Here is a 17,715-nt window from a genome sequence, read left to right as displayed (position 1 = left end):
ACACCCACGGGCCCCTCAGCAGCTCTGAGAAGAGGGACCCCCATAACCTCAAATAAGGACACTGGAAACCCTGGGAGAGTGGTTTTGAACTTGCTGATTTTTAGAGGTATTTCTGGCCACCAGACAGCCGGTGACTTCTACAGATGGACTTGGCCAGTGGACCACCAAAGGCAATGCACTTACATCTTGTTTTTCCCCAAATCAGGATTTCCCATTCCCAGACCTTATCTGGATGAAGGAGAAGGCTGTGAGGAAGCAGAAGATGCCGAAGGATGCTGAGGCAGGTGAGGAGGAAGTCAGTGGCCCTTTCCCCCTCTCTCCTGCTCCATCTCCCAGCCCAGCACAGCCCCCGGCTGTAGGACAACACTGCTGCCAACGCTGTCCTGCCAGGGATGGATTGGGAGGATCTCCTTCTCCTTCCCTCTGGCACGGAGGCAAATCCCATCCTCTCCTTGTCCTTCTCCTGCAGACAAGGAGCTGAGGATGGAGAGCAGGGAGGACAAATCCCCACGGCAGAACCTCATGGACGAGGCCATTTTGAGCAGCTCCATGGCACAGGAACCTAATGGGGCTAAAAAGCCTCGGAGATCCCTCAGGAGGAGGGGCTCCAAAGCCAGCCCAGGATGCTCCAAGGGGAAAAGACCCAGCCTGTGCCAGGAAGGCAGCCAGAGATCTGGCCAGAGCTCTGAGGTGGTGGTAGCCAGTGAGCAGCATGACAATGGCAAGAAGCCCCACTGGTGCTTGGAATGTGGGAAAAGTTTCCTCAAGAACTCCTACCTGGTCGTCCACCAGAGGATCCACACCGGGGAACGGCCCTATAAGTGTGGGGAATGTGGGAAGAGCTTCAGGATCAGCCACCACCTGATGAACCACCAGAGGATCCACACCGGGGAACGGCCCCACGAGTGTGGGGAATGTGGACAGAGGTTCAAGATCAGCTCTGCCCTGGTTGTCCACCGAAGGACCCACACTGGGGAACGGCCCTATGAGTGTGGGGAATGTGGACAGAGCTTCAGGATCAGCTCCCACCTGATCGTCCACCGAAGGATCCACACGGGGGAACGGCCCCATGAGTGTGGGGAATGTGGGAAGAGCTTCAAGATCAGCTCCCACCTGATCCGCCACCAGAGGATCCACACCAATGAACGCCCCTATAAATGTGGAGAATGTGGGAAAGGCTTCAGGAAGAGCTCCAGCCTGAAACTCCACCAGATGACCCACACTGGGATACGCCCCTAGGTGTGTGGGGAGTGTGGGAAGGGCTTCCGTGACAGCACTGGCCTGATCATCCACCAGACAATGCACACTGGGGAATGTCCCTACACGTGCTCTGAATGTAGGAAGACCTTCATTGAGAACTCCAGCCTGATTATGCACCAGAGGATCCACACTGGAGAGAGGCCCTACAAATGTGAGGAATGTGGGAAAAGCTTCAGCAAGAGGTCCGGCCTGACTGTCCACCAGAGAATTCACACTGGGGAGAGGCCCTACAAGTGCGGGGAATGTGGGAAAAGCTTCAGCCAGAGCTCCAGCCTGACTGTCCACCAGAGGATCCACACTGGGGAGAAGCACTATGAGTGTGCTGAGTGTGGGGAGAGGTTTCAGAGCAGATACCGTCTCCTCAAGCATCAGCAGATTCACACAGAATAGAGGCCCTTCCGCTGCCCCGACTGCGGGAGGGGCTTTAAGAAAAACTCCACCCTCATCACCCACCAGCGGATCCACGCTGGGGAGAGGCCCTAAGAGTGTCCCAAGTGTGGCAAGCGCTTCTCCCAGAACTCTACTATGACCCAGCACCAAGGGAGGCAGCAGTAAGGGAAGCCCTACAAGTGCCCCGTGTGCAGGAAGAGCTTTGAGCGCTGCTCCAACTCCATCCCCCACTGGAGGACCCCCATTGGATGGTCCACGATGACCCTCGTTTGGCAGAGACTTGGTGACCCATGGTCCTTTGATCCATGTTAGGAAGACACCTGGCTGGTGGTCTCCACATCTTCCTGGCTCCTCTTGGACACTTGGGATACAGCCAGAGAAAAATCCATAGGGATGCAAACCGACATCAGAATTTCATAGGGGACAGTACAGTTTTTTACTTTTGACCCCAAAAATATCTCACCTTTTGCATCCAATCATTTCTTCAGGTGGCATCAAGGAATACTGGATGGTGTTGGAGGTCTTTTCCAACCTAAATCATTCCATGATTCTAATTCTCCCTGGCCTAGAGACATCTTCCACAGCCAAATGGTGATGGACTGGGGCACAAAACCAGGATTTTGGAGACAATGGAGTGGAAATTCCTCTAGAAAAGATCCTTTCTACCCACCCAGGCACATGGATACTCAGCCAGCATGTACACGTAAATCCTTTTATTTTGGCCTTGATTTTCCTTCATATTTCTTTATCCCTTCACCCACCATTGGGGTAAAAATAAAGACATTTAACTAAGTCACGGATGGTGACATTGGGGAATATGGTGGGGATGGAGCTGGGGACATGGACAAGGACGTGGGTGCGGACATGGCTGTGGATGGCGATATTGGGCATGGGGGGGGTGTCACAGGTATAGATGGTGACATGGGGCTATATGGCCATGGATGAGGACATGGGGGACGTGGCCATGGGTGGTGACAAGTGGCTTAGGGGACAAGTCCATGGGTTGACATGTCCATGCCATGAGGTGTCCCATGACCAAGGACAGCACATCCCCACCACCACCACGATACTCTCCCCTTCATGCTCCCGTTTATTCCCTGCTCTTTCCCTGGCTGTGACACCTCCCTTGCAGGATGTCCCCATGTCCTGGTGACCCGTGTCCCTCAGCTACTCCCAGTGGCTCCAGCAGCAGCCAGAGCCCGTCCTCAGCACGCAGGATCAGCTCGGGCTTGCGGCGCGGGGGTGGCCTCGCCGTGTCCCTCCACAGCACAAACCGGGACAGTGTCAGTGCCACTACCACCTTCATCTCAGCCATGGCATAGCTCTGCCCGATGCAGTTCCTGCCACCACATCCCCACTGTCAGTGTCACCCCACTGTGAACCCAGCCAGAGACGGGGGTGGCACCTGGGGACACTCCTGTCCCCACTCCACCACTTACCTGGGGCCAGCAGAGAAGGGGATGGAGGACAACGGGGACCGTCCCTTGCTGTTCTCAGGGCTGAACCTCAGAGGGTTGAACACCAGGGGTGACACCAGCACAGTCACACCGAGGGGACACAGCTGTCACCATCATGGTGACAAGGACACCTCATAGGGTGGTCCTACCTCAGGCTCAGGCCAGAGGTCTGGGTTGTGGTGGGTCCCATAGATGCTCATCAGGCAGATGACCCCTGGTGGGATGGGAATGGCCACTTTAGGGACAGCAGATGAGGGTGGCTGGTGACACTGTGGACACCTTGGCCATGCCATACCCTTGGGGTGACATGGCCATCACGCAGGGGGATGTCCTCAGTGCAGCACTGGGACACAGCAGTGACAGGAGGGTGCAGCCGCAGGCTGTTCTTGATGCACATGGTGGTGAAGGGCAGCTGGGACAGGTCCTCCCTGGGGACAAAACTGGGGTGGCACCATGTCCCCGAGCCACATGACCTGGGGTGGCCCTGGGGACATCTCACCATTCAATGTCCGCAGTGTCCCGGCCAGCCAGGAGCTCCTGGACCTCCTGGCGGCATCGCTCCTGGTGCTCAGGGTGGCCAGCCAGGTTGTAGAAGAGCCATGCCAGGCCACTGGCCATGGTGTCATGACCTGTGGGGACATTGGGTGAGTGAGGGGACACTGGAGTGGCTCCTCCCCAGTGGCGCCTGGGAGCTCGTGCTCACCCTCAAACATGAAGGTGTCAGCCTCAGCCGCGATGTTCTCTTCCGACAGGGTGTGGCCGTTCTCGTCCTGCGGGGGTGAGATGAGCCAGGGGCCACCTGGGGCCATCGGTCTACGGCCAAATCCCATCCATGGCCACCACTCTTCCCCCATGGCCACCACCCTGCAGGCACCACCATCCCACTGGCCATCAGCTCTATGGTCAATGCTGCCCATGGCCACCACTGTTCCCCTGTGGCCACCAGTCTATGCCCCAGCCCACCATGGCCACCAGCATCCTCTTGGCCTCTATGGCCAACCCTTCCATGGCACCACCATCCCCTTGACCACCATCCCCCCATGGCCACCACCCTATGGTCACCATCATCTCCCCATGGCCACAGCCACCCTCTTGAGCACTTCCATGTCTCCATGGCCACCATCATCCCCCATCCCCTCATGGCCACCAAAGGATGAGGGTTGGGGGACAACCAGAGGCTGGACATGGTGACACTTTGGGTGGCTTGGGGAACCTCAAGGACAGGTTGGTGGCCACTGTGGGGTGGCATTTGGCCTGGCCATGGTGACACCTCTGGGACCTGTGGACTTGGGTTGGTGGCCACTGCCTGGGCACTGCCAGGTCTCTGTGCCACGTGCGGTGACACCCATGGGTGGCCCTGGGGACCCATCTGATGTCCCATGTCCTACCTGAGGCACTGAGGAGTGGCTGGAGGGTGCTGGGGTGGAAGAGGCACAGGACAGGCAGCCAGAGAAGTTCCCACCAGAGGCAGCCATGAGGGTACTGGGCCACCAAGGTGTCCACCTGCTGTAGGGCTTCCTCCGTGCTCTGGCCCTGGGGACAACAGGACATGTGTGTCACTGGGGACACAGATAGGCTTGGGGACATGTGTATCCTCAGGATACTGCCAGCCTTGGGGACATGTGTGTCTGTCCCCACTGTCCCCTTGCAGGTGCCACCACTCTGTCCTCACCATCCCAAGTGCCACCACCCCATTCCTTCAGTCCCCTCATAGGTGCCACCACCCAATTGTTCCTTTGCAGGTGCCTCCACCCCTGTCCCCGCAGGTGCCACCCACTATCCTCTCACAATGCCGGTGTGTCCCAGCAACCAATTGTGCCAGGACCGGATAGGGAACTTGTTCAGTTGGTGACAAGTGGCCCGGAATCGGGTGACAGCCACCAGCGCATCCCAGAGCCACCGCAGCAGCAGGGCCACCACAAACGTGCCCAGGGCCACCACGCCCAGGGAACCTAGTGCCATGGCCACCGCCATGGAACCGCTCCTGGGGACAGGCTGGGGACAGGGCAAGGGGCGGGCATGGGCGGTGTCACCGCGGGGTCACGTGGCGCCGTGCTGGGTGTCACCGGATCCGCCTTTTGTCGTAACGCGCGCTCTGGTGGCAGCGTCCTCTGACACGTCCTGATGGCTTCTTGTGCTGACATGTCCTAGTCCTGCGTCCCCACATGTGTATCCTGGTGGCATCGTGTTCCCCCCTCCATGTGTCCCTATCCCTCCTTCCCTCTGTGTATCACCATCCCCCACCTGTGTGTCCCTATCCCTCTGCACATATCCCTGTTCACTTTCCCCGTTGTCGTGTGTTCCTGTCCCGTCCTAGTGTCCCTGTCCCCATCTCCCCCATGTGACCCCGTTCCCTTCCATGTGTCCCTGTCCCCTCTGAGTGTCCTCATCCCCATCTCCCCCCTGTGACCCTGTTCCTTTCCGTGTGTCCCTGTCCCTCTCTGTATGTCCCCTGCCCCTCACCCCTGAAGGACCAAAGTCCCCGAGGTCCCGGGGCTGTATCCTGTGGGATATTCACGTGTCCCACAGCATGTCCCCGTGTCCCATAGGATGTTCCCGTGGCTGTTCCTTGCACTGAGCTTCTCCCCTGTGCCAGCACAGAGAGGGACACCCCATGACAACCCACAGCACCCCACGGCACTTTGACCTCTGGTTTTGTCTTTTCTCCTTGGTTTGGTGGGCACCTCTGTCTCGATCCACTGGTACAAGTGGAGGTCGTGATGGTTCATTAACTGATCTCAGAGTGCAAAATCAACACAGAGGGGATTTCAGTATTAATCAAAAGAAATGCACCTTTTATTGATTGCCCACAGCAAATGCCATAGAAGTGTTAGAAAAGAGATAAAATATAAAGACAGAGAGAGACAGAGATTGAGAGAGAGAAAGAGAGAGAGAGAAAGAGAAGGTATAGCTACCAAACGTAGAGACAAAATCCATGTGGTCCAGATTGATGGAAATTCACCTTGTGATGTCGGGGAGAATCTCAACATCCTGGTTAACTCAGACATTGTATTTGTGTTTCCCCCAGACAGGGAAGGAATGATGAATCTGACTCCATGTTCTCAGAAGGCTAATTGATTATTTTGTGATACTATATTATATTAAAAGAATGCTATACTATACTATACTAAAGAATATAGAAAGGATACTTACAGAAGGCTAAAAAGATAATCATGGAACTCATGACTCCCTCCAGAGTCTGACACAGCTTGGCCCTGATTGGCCAATAAGTCAAAACAATTCACAGCAAAAACCAATGAAACAATCACCTGTTGGTAAACGATCTCCAACCACATTCCACATGAGCAAAACAGAGGGGAAGCAAATCAGATAATCATTGCTTTCATTTTTCTCTGAGGCTTTTCAGTTTCCCTGGACAAAAATCCTGGGCAAAGGGATTTTTCAGAAAATGTGAATTTGACACTCAGGGGTCTATTATAGTCCTTTGCCAAGGGGGTGAGCAGGTAATTCTCTTGAAATCGCTATGGGGGAACAGGTACAATGAAGAGTAAGTCTGTTGAAACCGTCAAGGGGGAACAGGTCACGTTCTCAGCAGTGAGTGAGAGTCATTGTTTTCTTGATCCAACGACCACACCTGGCACATCTCCCTTCAGTTTGGTCAGCTCCCCGTGTTAGAATCAGAGGGGTCTCAGTCCTTGGGAGGGGGGGCTGCAATCTCTGTCTGTCATTGTGGTAGAGAAGCAGATGAAGGGTTTTCCATGGGGAACCACCAAAGTTACCCCTGAAAGTTCATTTGGCCAAGAGGTGGGGAAATTCATGGGCTATTGCCAAGAAGCAGGTGCAAGCATATAGGGTGAGTCGCTCCTTTGCCAGCCCCCTGCTAGAAGCAGTCACTGCAAACACAGCTGTGCACAATCACTTGGGCAGCATCCACCTCAGCCAGGCCAGAACTCCAGTCAGGGTCCTTGGGGTCCCAGTCTCTGTCCCTGCGATAATCATGAGGCAAATGAGGGAAAGTTTGGACCATCTCTTACAAGGGCCCATGGCCCCAAAGGGGCCTCTGGATTCTCCAAGACCCCAGAGTGTCACAGGGCCCCTGTGATCCCATCAGTCCCTGCAGTGTCACAATGTCTCCAGGAGGCCCTGCAGTGTCACAGAGGAGCAGCACTGGAGTGGGCACAGCACCAGGGGAGGTTTGGCAGCGTTTCACTCTCTGTGACACCACAGCAGTGGCAGCCACAATGTTCCCCTCTCTCTGACACTACAGGTGTGGCAGTACCAAGTCCCCCTCTCTGTGAGACCACAGCAGTAGCAATTTCAACATTCCCTTCTTTGACATCACAGGGGGGGCTGCTCCAAAATTCCACTCTTTATGACACCACATCAATGGCTGCCCCAATATTTCCTTCTCTGTAACACCATAGCCGTAGCAGTGCCAGCATTCCCCTCTCTGTGACACCCCAGTGGTGGCAATCCTGACCTTCCCCTCTCTGTGACACCACAGCAGTTACAGCCCCAGCATTCCCCTCTCTGTGACAACACAGCTGTGGCACTCCCCCTAGTCCCCCTCCCTGTGACACCAGAGCTGGCACCCCCAGCGCTCCCCTCTGTCTGACACCAACACAGTGGCAAACCAAAGATTCCCCTTTCTATGAGAAAACTGTGGTGGCAGCCCCAAGGTTCCAATCTCTCTTAAACCACATCAGTGGCAGACCCAACGTTCCCCTGGTCTATGAAAACAGAAGTTGCAGCCCCAACGTTCCCTTCCCTCTGACACTGCAGCAGTGGCAGTCCCAGTGTTCCACTGTGTGACACCACAGCAGTCACAACCTCAACTTTCCCCTCCTTGTGACACTGCAGCTGTGGAAGCCCCAAGTCCCTGTCTCTGTGGAACTGCAGCAGTGGCAGCCCCAGTGTCTCTCCCTCTCTGACACCACAGTGGTGGCAGCCCCAAAGTTCCCCTCTCTGTGACACTACCACGGTGGCCATCCAAAGTTCTACTCTCTATGACAGCACTGCAGTGGCAGTTCCAACATTCCCCTCTCTGTGACACCTCAACATCTGCATCCCCAGTGTTCCCCTGTCAGTGACATGACAGCAGTGGCAATACCAATGTAACCCTCTCTATGACACCAAAGAGGTTGTAACCCCAACGTTCCCCTCTTTGTGACAACACAGCAGTGGAACCCTCAGCATTTTCCTCTCTATGACAGCATTGCAGTGGCAGCCCCAACACTCCCCTCTGTATGACACTGCAGGAGTGTCAGCCCCAAATGTTCCCCTGTTTGTGACAGCACAGCAGTGGCAACCCCAGTGTTCTCTTCTATGACACCACAGCAGCCGTCCCAACTTTCTCCTCTCTGTGACACCACAGCTGTGGCAGTCCCATTGTCCTGGTCTCTGTGACACCACAGTGGTTTGTGCCCAAACGTTCCCCTCTCTGTGACACAGCAGCTGTGGCAGCAGCACTGGAACAGAAGCAGCAGCCATGGAACAGCAGGGGAGCAGGGGAGGAGCAGAAACAGAGCTCTGGAACAGCGGGAGAGGAGCAGTGCTGGAGCAGTGCTGGAGCAGTGCTGGAACAGTGCTGGAGCAGTGTTGGACAAGCAGAGGAACTGTGCTGGAACATCCCCAGAGCAGCACTGGAGCAGCTTTTGAGCAGCACTGGGGTAACCATGGAAAAGGTGGAACAGTGGTGGAACCGGAACCACAGCCATGAACAGTGGTGGCATGCTGGTGGCACATTGGTTACATATATGTGGCACATTGGTGTCACATTGGAGGCACATTGGTGGCAGAGGCCCCACGGCCATGGAGCGGCACAGGAGATGCCAACGCTGCGGGACACAGAGCGGCTCCGAGCGCTTTGTCCTGCAGAGACTGGCTCTGCACACCAGAGCAATCCCAGCAGGCTGACCCAGAGCAGGGGAAGCAGCAGGAATTGCTGCTGGGCTCTGGAAGGCAGGGATGGAGAACATTGAATGGTGACTTGGAGGTTTGATCCTGCTCATTGTGGCTGCTTTTGGGGTGTCAGGACCGTTCCTGTCCTTCTGAAGTCATGAACTCAGGAGATACTCAGGACAAAAGCAATCAAACTGCCTTCTTTACTGCAGGGAAGCACAGCTTGGGACAAGTTTCATGATTTCTGATTTAGGAAGCAAACTGGGTCAAATATTGGCCTGTGGTTTGTTCTAGTCCTGAAACTATTCCCAAAGTGCTGGGATTTGGCGTTAAAAACGAGCAATGTGCCTCATCACCTGGATATTACACACATGGAGTAAAGATCTGTTAGTGGTCGTTATGTTTGAGAAAAAACCTGGAATTTTCTTCCTGATTTCACTCTTCCTTCCTCCCTCTCTGGGATGAGGACTCCAAGACTCCCTGCAGGTCTGCTTTCCAGAATCTGCTCCTCTGGAGTTGGGATGGGACAAATGAGCAGTGGGAAGAGGGAGGAAAATGGACCATTCAAACTGCAAACTCTGTTGTTGTAGCCTCTGCATTTCCAGTCTTTAGAAACTGTCATGTTTTCATCCCTCAGACCAACTCCCACATTTCTCACTTCTGCCCTGGTAGAAAACCTTCCTTTGGCCCTATTTAGCATCTGATCCTCGGAAACACCTCAGTGCAGATGCTTTTTGATTGGTTTTGCTAAGAGATTACAAGAAAATCAGCGTAAGGGGAGAGATGAGGGAGAGAGCAGAAACAATTCCTTTCTTTTCTCTTCCAGGTGCAAAGTCTCCTGTGCAGGTTGTGCTGCAGCCAGAGACTTCCCAGGCTAAGGGCTGAGGGAAGCGATTCAGCTGAGGCAGCTGAGACATCTCCTCCCTGCTTTGCAGCCCTGGGGCTGGCAGGGGACACAGCTGCCCCTGTGCACCCCACACACACCCTGGAATGGGGGATTCTTCCTGCCTCTGCCAGATGCTCCTTCTCCATTCCTGGCCTGGCTGCTCCTGCTCTGTGCTCCCTGCCATGGTCATTGCTGGGGCTGGGGAGTAGGAGGGAGGAGCTCAGCGCCAACCTGGGAGGTGCCAGCGGGGTCAGAGATGTGTGGAGGTGACAGTGACAGAGTGACGGAATGTGCAGATGGACACAGGGAGAAGAGAACACCTCCGGGGGAACCTCCTTGAGATTTAGGGAAATTTCCTTTGAACAACACAAACAAGGACACAGATACAGAGGCACAGTGTGTAGCTTTCGTGCAAGGGTTTATTTCTCATTTGAGGAAAAAGGCCCTGGGCTCACAGGGGATCAGGCAATTCCTCAGGGATGATCATCTCCTCATGCCACAGGAGAGGGACAGGACATGGTTTTCACCAGCAGATACACCTCTAAAACAAAGAGCCAAAAACATGATCTCCTGTGTTCCCTGGGACAGGAGAGGGGCCTCGTGCCTGCCCCTATTTCTGGAGGGAAAAAGGAATTGAGGCCCTGGGTAGACCCAGGACATGATTTGGCTTCTCAGATCCACAGGATTTCCAGACACCCTAAGCCTTGGGATGCTCCAAAACTAACCCAAGAAGCTCCCAGCACCCATGCAGATTGTTCCCCAGAGCTGCCCAGGTGCAAGGAAAGACTTGGGGGCTGCTCTGTGCAGCACCCCTGGGAAACAGATCAGTGAAAGCCCCTTTCTGTCCCTGGCTGGCCCCAAACTCTGCCCACCCAGAACACTCCAGGGTCCCCCATGAACCACACAGGATCATGTGGGGTTCAGGGGACCACCAAGTGCTGCTCACCCATCCCTGGAGATTTTCGGCCTGGCGCTTCTGCCGCAGAACATCCTGCAGCTTTTCAGGCACAGGGGGCTGGGGACAAAGGCAGCATTAGAGACACACTGGGGGCTGGACTGGGAGGCAGGGGAGAGCAGGGGGGCCTTGGGGAAGGGGCTGCAGGAGCAATGGGCTGCAGGAGCTGCTGTGCTCCTGCCCAGAAGCACTGGGCTCCTGGCCAAGAGGCACAGCTGGGGCAGGGGCTGCGTCCTGGCTCATCCAGGGGGTCCTGGGGTGACAGGGACGGGAATGCAGAAGGGGCCCTGGGCAAAGGCTTCCCTGGCAAGGAGCCGTGGGGCAGGGTGCTGTCTGGGCTGTCAGTAGGGGTGCACTGGGCTGTGCTGGGACAGACTGGGATGGGCTGGGCTGTGGTGGCCATGCAAGGGGAGGGTCTGACACCGGCAGAACTCGTGGTACCCACCAGAGGCGTCTCCAGGACCACGACGTTGTCTAAATCCAACTGCAGAGAGAGCAGGAGACCTGGCTGGTCACTGGGATGTCCCCAGTGCCAGCGAGGGATGGGGGGACTGAACTGCCACCCAATTCCCTGAGGGGATGCCCTCAAATGCCAGCAGCCCACTCACCTCCCGGAGATCATCTTGGGTTCCTTCCAGGAGTGCCTGGAAAGGAGAACAAAGGCTTGGTCTGGACTGGACCTTGTGGGGCTCTGGGGGGACACGGGTGCAGGGAGCAGGGCCCAGGCAGAGGGATGGGAATTCAGGGCCTCCAAGGAAATCTGCTGGAGGTGGGGGAGACCCAAAGATACTGATTTGGGGTCAACTGAGGGCCCATGAGACAGGGCTGGGGGCATGGAAGGAGCAGCGTGTGAGGTACAGGGGAGGAGAAAGGAATTGCAGTGTAGGGACATGGGAGTGCAAGAGAGGGGCTTGGTGGGGACAGAAGAATGAGGATTGGTAGGGACAAAACCAACATGAATGAGAGAGGTGTGGGAGTGGGGAGTGAGTCAGGGAATTGTACAGGGAGACCCACCTGCATTGGACAGGAAGAAATGCAAAGGACTAAGGGGAAACACGGAAGGAAAGGCCTCAGGAATGGTCAGGGGCACAGAGCGAGGTACAAAAGGGTGGGATGGGAGGGCAGAAAGGGCAGGATGTGGGGACAGTGTTTGGCTGGTGCCTCACCTTGGCCTGTGCCGGGGGGCACAGCAGGATGCAGAAGAGCAGGGCCACGCTGAGCACAGCCACCTTCATCTTCCTCTGGCTCTGGGCAGCGCTGCCTGAGGCTGCAGCACGTGAGGAGCACCTTTATCCCTGCTGGGACTCCTCCCTGCACCCTCCCTGCCAGCCCCCAGGCCAAAGCCAGGTTTGGCACAGCCCCCAGCCCTGGCCACAAGCCCAGCCCTGGCACAGAGTCCACCCCACCTGTGGCACGGACCCAGCCCCCTTGCCCGGCATCCCTCCAGCTTCCTGCACAGGGCAGCTGCCCCTGGAAGGGCCCAGGCACCTGGGGGACCAAGGGGGGCAGGCAGGGAGCCAAAGGCATCTGGGCACCCTGTGGGGACAACCCCCAGTCCAACACAATCCATCCTCCAACACCCCCAGTGCCAGATCCCCCATCTCCTGCTGCCCCTCTCCTCCCAGAGCTTTCCCTGTGGGACAGCCCAGAGCTGAGCCCAGCCCCAAACCCGACATGCGGGAGAACAAGGGGAACAAGGGACAAGTGATCAGGTGGGTGATTGGCATCTCCAGTCACTGCAGGCACTGGGAGCACTGGGCAATGTGGATCACCTGCAGACAAGGCTGAGGGTTGGGGAACGGCTCAGGCGTGACAATTCCCACATCCACACAACCTGATATCCCATTCCCTGCAGATGCCAATCCCATCCAGTCTCCATGCCCAGAGCACTGTCCAGAGGGGACTATGCCCTGCCCTGACCCTCATCCTGTCACACCTGCAGCCATTGAGCCCTCCCAGAGCACCTGGGGCATGGCCCTGGCTCTGGGCCCAGGCCAGCACTGGCCCTGAGCAGGTTGTGCCCATCCCAGGGACATGGGGAAGGGGGCACCTGTCCCCAGGCAGCCACTCAGACCTCATTGGGGTAACAGAGGTGCCCTGTGAGGAGGAGGGATGTTGGTCCCTTATCAGCATCTCTGACAAGCCCTGTTTACCCAGGCCCTGAGGCAGCAGGAGGACATTCAGATATCTGGGACTTTCTGGGACTGCCTGGTGCAGGGTGGTCTGTGCACGGGGGAGCTGAGAGCAGATGGATCCCTGGTGGGTACAACCCCCACTCCAACACAATCCATCCTCCAACAGCCCTCAGAACCATGTACCTCCATCTCCTGCTGCCCCTTCCCTCCCAGAGCTTTCCCTGTGGGACACCCCAGCGCTGAGCCCATCCCAAAATCTGTTGGGCCCCAGCAGAATTGTCCCTCTTCCTGCTCTGGCACTTTGAGGAAACAGTGGTGGGCACTGACCCCTCTTCCAGGGGCATCAGGACCCCAGACTCAGGGAAAGCAGGAATGTGGCAGGACTTTGAGTCAAGGGCAGGCAGGTGATTGGGATCTGCAGCCCCTGGAGACACTGGGAGCACTGGGCAGTGTTGATCACCTGTTGATCACCTTGCAGACAAGGCTGAGCCTTGGGCAATGCCTCAGGTGTGCTTGTTCTCTCAGCCAGACCACTCCATTTCCCTTTCCCTGCTGGCCCCAAACCAGTCCCATCTCCAGCCCCAGAGCAGAGTGCAGAGGCCAATGTCCCCCTGCCCTGCCCCTCAGCCTGTCCCACCCACGGCCACCGTGCCCACCCAGAGCACCCGTGTCCCGCTCTGCACAGCTGCCACATGCAGGGTGCCAGGGACCCCATCCCCAGCGAGGCTCAAACTCCAGCCCTGGCCCTGGCTGCCATGGGCTGCAGCTCCCCAGGGCCCTTGGCCCCACACAGGGTCTCTGCAATGGCCTGGCCCTGAACTAAGGCCAGTGCTGGCCCTGAGCAGGATGTGCCCATCCCAGGGACATGGGGAAGGGGGCACCTGTCCCCAGGCAGCCACTCAGACCTCATTGGGGAAACAGGTGCCCTGTGAGGAGCAGGGCTGTTGGTCCCTTATCAGCATCTCTGACAAGCCCTGTTTACCCAGGCCCTGAGGCACCAGGAAGACATTCAGATATCTTGGGCTTCCAGGAAGGAAAAGCCATGGTGAAGTGATTCCCGAGAGCTGCCCTTGGCAGTGACTCCTGTTTGACATTCCAGGCCATTAGTGAAGGGTTGTGCACCTCTCTTTCCCCAGGGACAATGTGGATCCATCCCAGATATGTTGTGGCCCAGCTATGAAAACATTTCAGGCCACTGCCTTAACTGTTTGCTCTGGAACTTGCCCAAGGAGCTGCAGAGTCCAGGCAGATTTTCCTGTGGAGTGCCCCAGGACTCAGAGACCAGAGTGTCCCCATGGGGGATCCTTGACCAGAGGCACAAGTGCTGTGACATCACTGCTGTGCTGACATGGTCTTGGAATGGGATTGAGGAAGTGTCCACAGGGTTCCAATTGCAGAATAATGGCCAAGGAGAGATGCAGACCTCCTTGGAGATTAGCGCCAGTCACGGGGGTGGCAGTGGACAGCCACTGACCACGTGCTAACAGCCCAGGCAGAGGGAGCTGGACATGGCCAGAGGCTCCCAGTGTGGGCAGATTGGCCCTGCAGCTTCAGGAACCCCATGGGAATGTCCCTGCCCCCCTCGGGGCTGTGGATGAGCTGTGCGGAAACTGTCCCTCCAGCTCTCAGCAGCATTTCAGCAATGAGGTTATTTCCCCTCCATTGTATCCACTGTGATCCCGATGGCAGGAGAAATGATGAAGAGGACTCCATGGATATCAGAAGCATAATTAATTAGTATATTATACTATAATATTATATACTATATTATACTATATTACATTACATCTAAACTGAATCTGCCAAGCACTCAACTCTGCTCTCAACTGCCAACAGTCCCGACACACACACACACACACTAGGCCCTGATAGGCCAGGGAAACAAAACACCATCACTTTGGGTAGACAGTCTGCATATTGCATTCAACTTCTGCACAAACACAGGCACAGCAAATGAGATAAGAATTGTTTTTCCTTTTTCTGGGGTTCAGAGAATGTGAATCTCAGAAATATTCTTGGGAAGTCGTGCCTTGCTTTTCTCTGTGAAGAGACATGTCTGCTGCTTTAGCATCAACCTTTTACAGTGGGGTCCTCAGCACAGGAAAGGCTCTGACTTCGTGGAGCAGTTCCAGAGGAGGCTGAGATGCTCCAAATGCTTGGAGCACCTCTGTGACAGAGACAGGCTGTGGGAGTTGGGGCAGTTCAGCCTAGATCAGAAAAGGCCATGGGAAGACCCCACAGTGACCTTGCAGAACTTCAAGGAACCTCACAGGAAACATGGGGAGAAATGTGTTAGTAGGATCTGTCTCAGCTGGAGAAAAGGAAATGGTTTTAAAGCAGAAGAGGATAAGTTTTAAAGCAGATGGAGATAAGGAAGAAATCTTCGATGCTCTGGTCGGTGAAAGACTGGCACAGGTTTCCCAGACACCTGGTGCATGCCCCATCCTTGGAAACATTCCTGGTTGGATGGGCTCTGAGCAACATGATGGAGGAAAAGATGTCTCTGCTCCCACCCCACAGGAGGCCCTGTGGTGTCAGCTACAGGAGTGGTCGGTGTCTCTTGTAGGATTCAATTTCCCCTCGGGGAGCGGAGGGAACACACAGCAGCACAGATGGCAGGAACGTCCTCCCATGGAGAAGGGAATATTCTGGATCAACAGGCTCAGGCTGCCCAGTTTTGTGTCTCTGTAGATGGCCACAAGTGTCAGAAGAGACTAAGAACCAGGAGGCCCTGCAGTGTCTCTGAGTCCCCTTGGTTCCAGGAGGCCCCACAGAATCCCAGGGCCCCTTTGGTCTCATGAGGTCTCACAATGTCACAAGGACCCCTGGACACCACAATGCCTTGAGGAATCCCAATGGATCCTTGCTTCCAACTGGCCTGGCTGTGTCACGAGGGCCCCTGGATTCCCTGAGACCCCACAGTGTCACAGTGTCCCCTTGTTTCCACAAGCCACAGGGTCACAATGGCCCCTGAGCATCTTTAGGCACCAGAGTGTCACAGCATCTCCTCAGTTCTATGAACTCCACAGTGTCACAATGTCCCCTTGGATCCATTCAGTCCTGCAGTGTCAGAGTGTCCCCCTGGTTCCATTTAGTTCTGCAGAGTCACAATGGTTCCTGGGAACCGTGAGGCCCTGAGGGATGACAGTGGAAGGTTTCATGAAGCCCCACAGATTGGCAGTCTCCTCTTGATTCCATGAGGGTCCATGGCCCCAAAGGGGCCTCTGGATTCTACAAGGTGTAGAATGGAGTGTCACAGGCCCCCTGTGATCCCATCAGTCTCAGCAGTGTCTCCTTGACCCCAGGAGGCCCTGTGGTGTCACCATGTCTCCATGAGTCCCTGAGATGTCACAGTGACCTCAGGAAACACCGCAGTGTCACCATGTCCCCAAGAATCCCTGCAGTTTCACAGTTTCCCCAGGAGGCCCTGCAGTGTCACAGAGGAGCAGCACTGGAGTGGGCACAGCACCAGGGGAGGTTTGGCAGCGTTCCCCTCTCTGTGACATCACAGCAGTGGCAATTCCAATATTCCCCTCTCTGTGAGACCACAAGGGTGGCAGCCGCAAAATTCCACTCATTATGACCCCACAGCAATGGCTGCCCCAACATTCCCTTCTCTGTCACACCAGAGCAGTAGCATCGCCAGCATTCCCCTCTCTGTGACACCACTATGGTGGCAATCCTGACCTTCCCCTCTCTGTGACAACACAGCTGTGGCACTCCCCCTAGTACCCCTCTCTCTGACACCAGAGCTGGCACCCCCAGCGTTCCCCTCTGTCTGACACCAGCACAGTGGCAAACCAAAGATTCCCCTCTCTATGAGAAAACAGTGGTGGCAGCCCCAAGGTTCCAGTCTCTCTGACACCACTTCGGTGGCAGACCCAACGTTCCCTGGTGTATGAAAACACAGAAGTAGCAGCTCCAGCCTTCGCCTTTCTGTGACACTGCAGCACTGGCAGTCCCAGTGTTCCCCTGTCAGTGACACTACAGTGTTGGCAAGCTCAGTGTTCCCCCCTTTGTGACATGACAGCAGTGGCAATACCAGTGTCACCTTGTCTATGACACTGAAGCAGTTGTAAGCCCAGTGTTCCCTTCTCTGTGAAACCCCAGGAGTGGCAGCCCCAAAGTTCCCTTCTCTGTGACACTGCAGGGGTGGCCATCCAAAGTTCTACTCTCTATTGACAGCACCGCAGTGGCAGTTCCAACATTCCCCTCTCTGTGACACCTCAACATCTGCATCCCCAGTGTTCCCCTGTCAGTGACATTACAGCAGTGCCAATACCAATGTAACCCTCTCTATGACACCAAACTGATTGCAACACCAGTGTTACCCCCTCTGTAACACCACCGAGGTGGTGGTGTCATCTTAGTGCAGGAGTTCCATACTGTTGTCTTTTTATCGCAAAGGTATCATACCTTCTTGGTGCTTTCTCACGGGCAGCTCCTCAGAGCACACTTTCTTCCTTTTGAAGCAGCCAGTAGACTCCATTCCCTCACCAAATAGCCAATGACTCTAGCTTCCTTTACAACCAGCCAACCCACTCTTTTACAGTACTCTTCTTCTCATTGGTCACAGCTGCTGCCTGTTAAAGTCAGGCCTGGTCCTAATCTTTGGTAATTGGCCCAGCTGCAACTCCTTAGGGGTGAGATTACTTTCTGAACTATTTTTATTTTCTTATATTCTATCCCCCCACAAGGTGGCCCCTCCCAGTGTTCTGTCTATGACAGCATTGCAGTGGCACCCCAACACTCCCCTCTCTATGACACTGC

At 55.6% G+C, this 17,715-nt stretch overlaps 1 protein-coding gene and 1 pseudogene across 1 annotated transcript; one reads left to right on the top strand and one right to left on the bottom strand.

The window, feature by feature from the left end:
- Positions 1 to 232: 232 nt before the first annotated feature.
- Positions 233 to 17,715, top strand: part of LOC135287312 (zinc finger protein 345-like) — a 70,171-nt pseudogene continuing 52,688 nt past the window's right edge.
- Positions 2,279 to 5,081, bottom strand: LOC135287239 (leukotriene-B4 omega-hydroxylase 3-like). Its single transcript, XM_064400600.1, has 7 exons — positions 4,896 to 5,081; positions 3,811 to 3,877; positions 3,607 to 3,736; positions 3,414 to 3,535; positions 3,258 to 3,333; positions 3,090 to 3,173; positions 2,279 to 2,990 (listed from the first exon to the last, which is right to left on the bottom strand). Exons 1-7 carry the CDS (start codon positions 5,079 to 5,081, stop codon positions 2,741 to 2,743), a joined length of 915 nt encoding a protein of 304 aa, XP_064256670.1. The 3' UTR covers positions 2,279 to 2,740.

This window comes from Passer domesticus, chromosome 29, assembly GCF_036417665.1.
Source record: "Passer domesticus isolate bPasDom1 chromosome 29, bPasDom1.hap1, whole genome shotgun sequence".
NCBI lineage: Eukaryota > Metazoa > Chordata > Aves > Passeriformes > Passeridae > Passer > Passer domesticus.
Note: the sequence above shows the minus strand (reverse complement) of the source record. Positions and strands in the feature narration are given on the sequence as shown.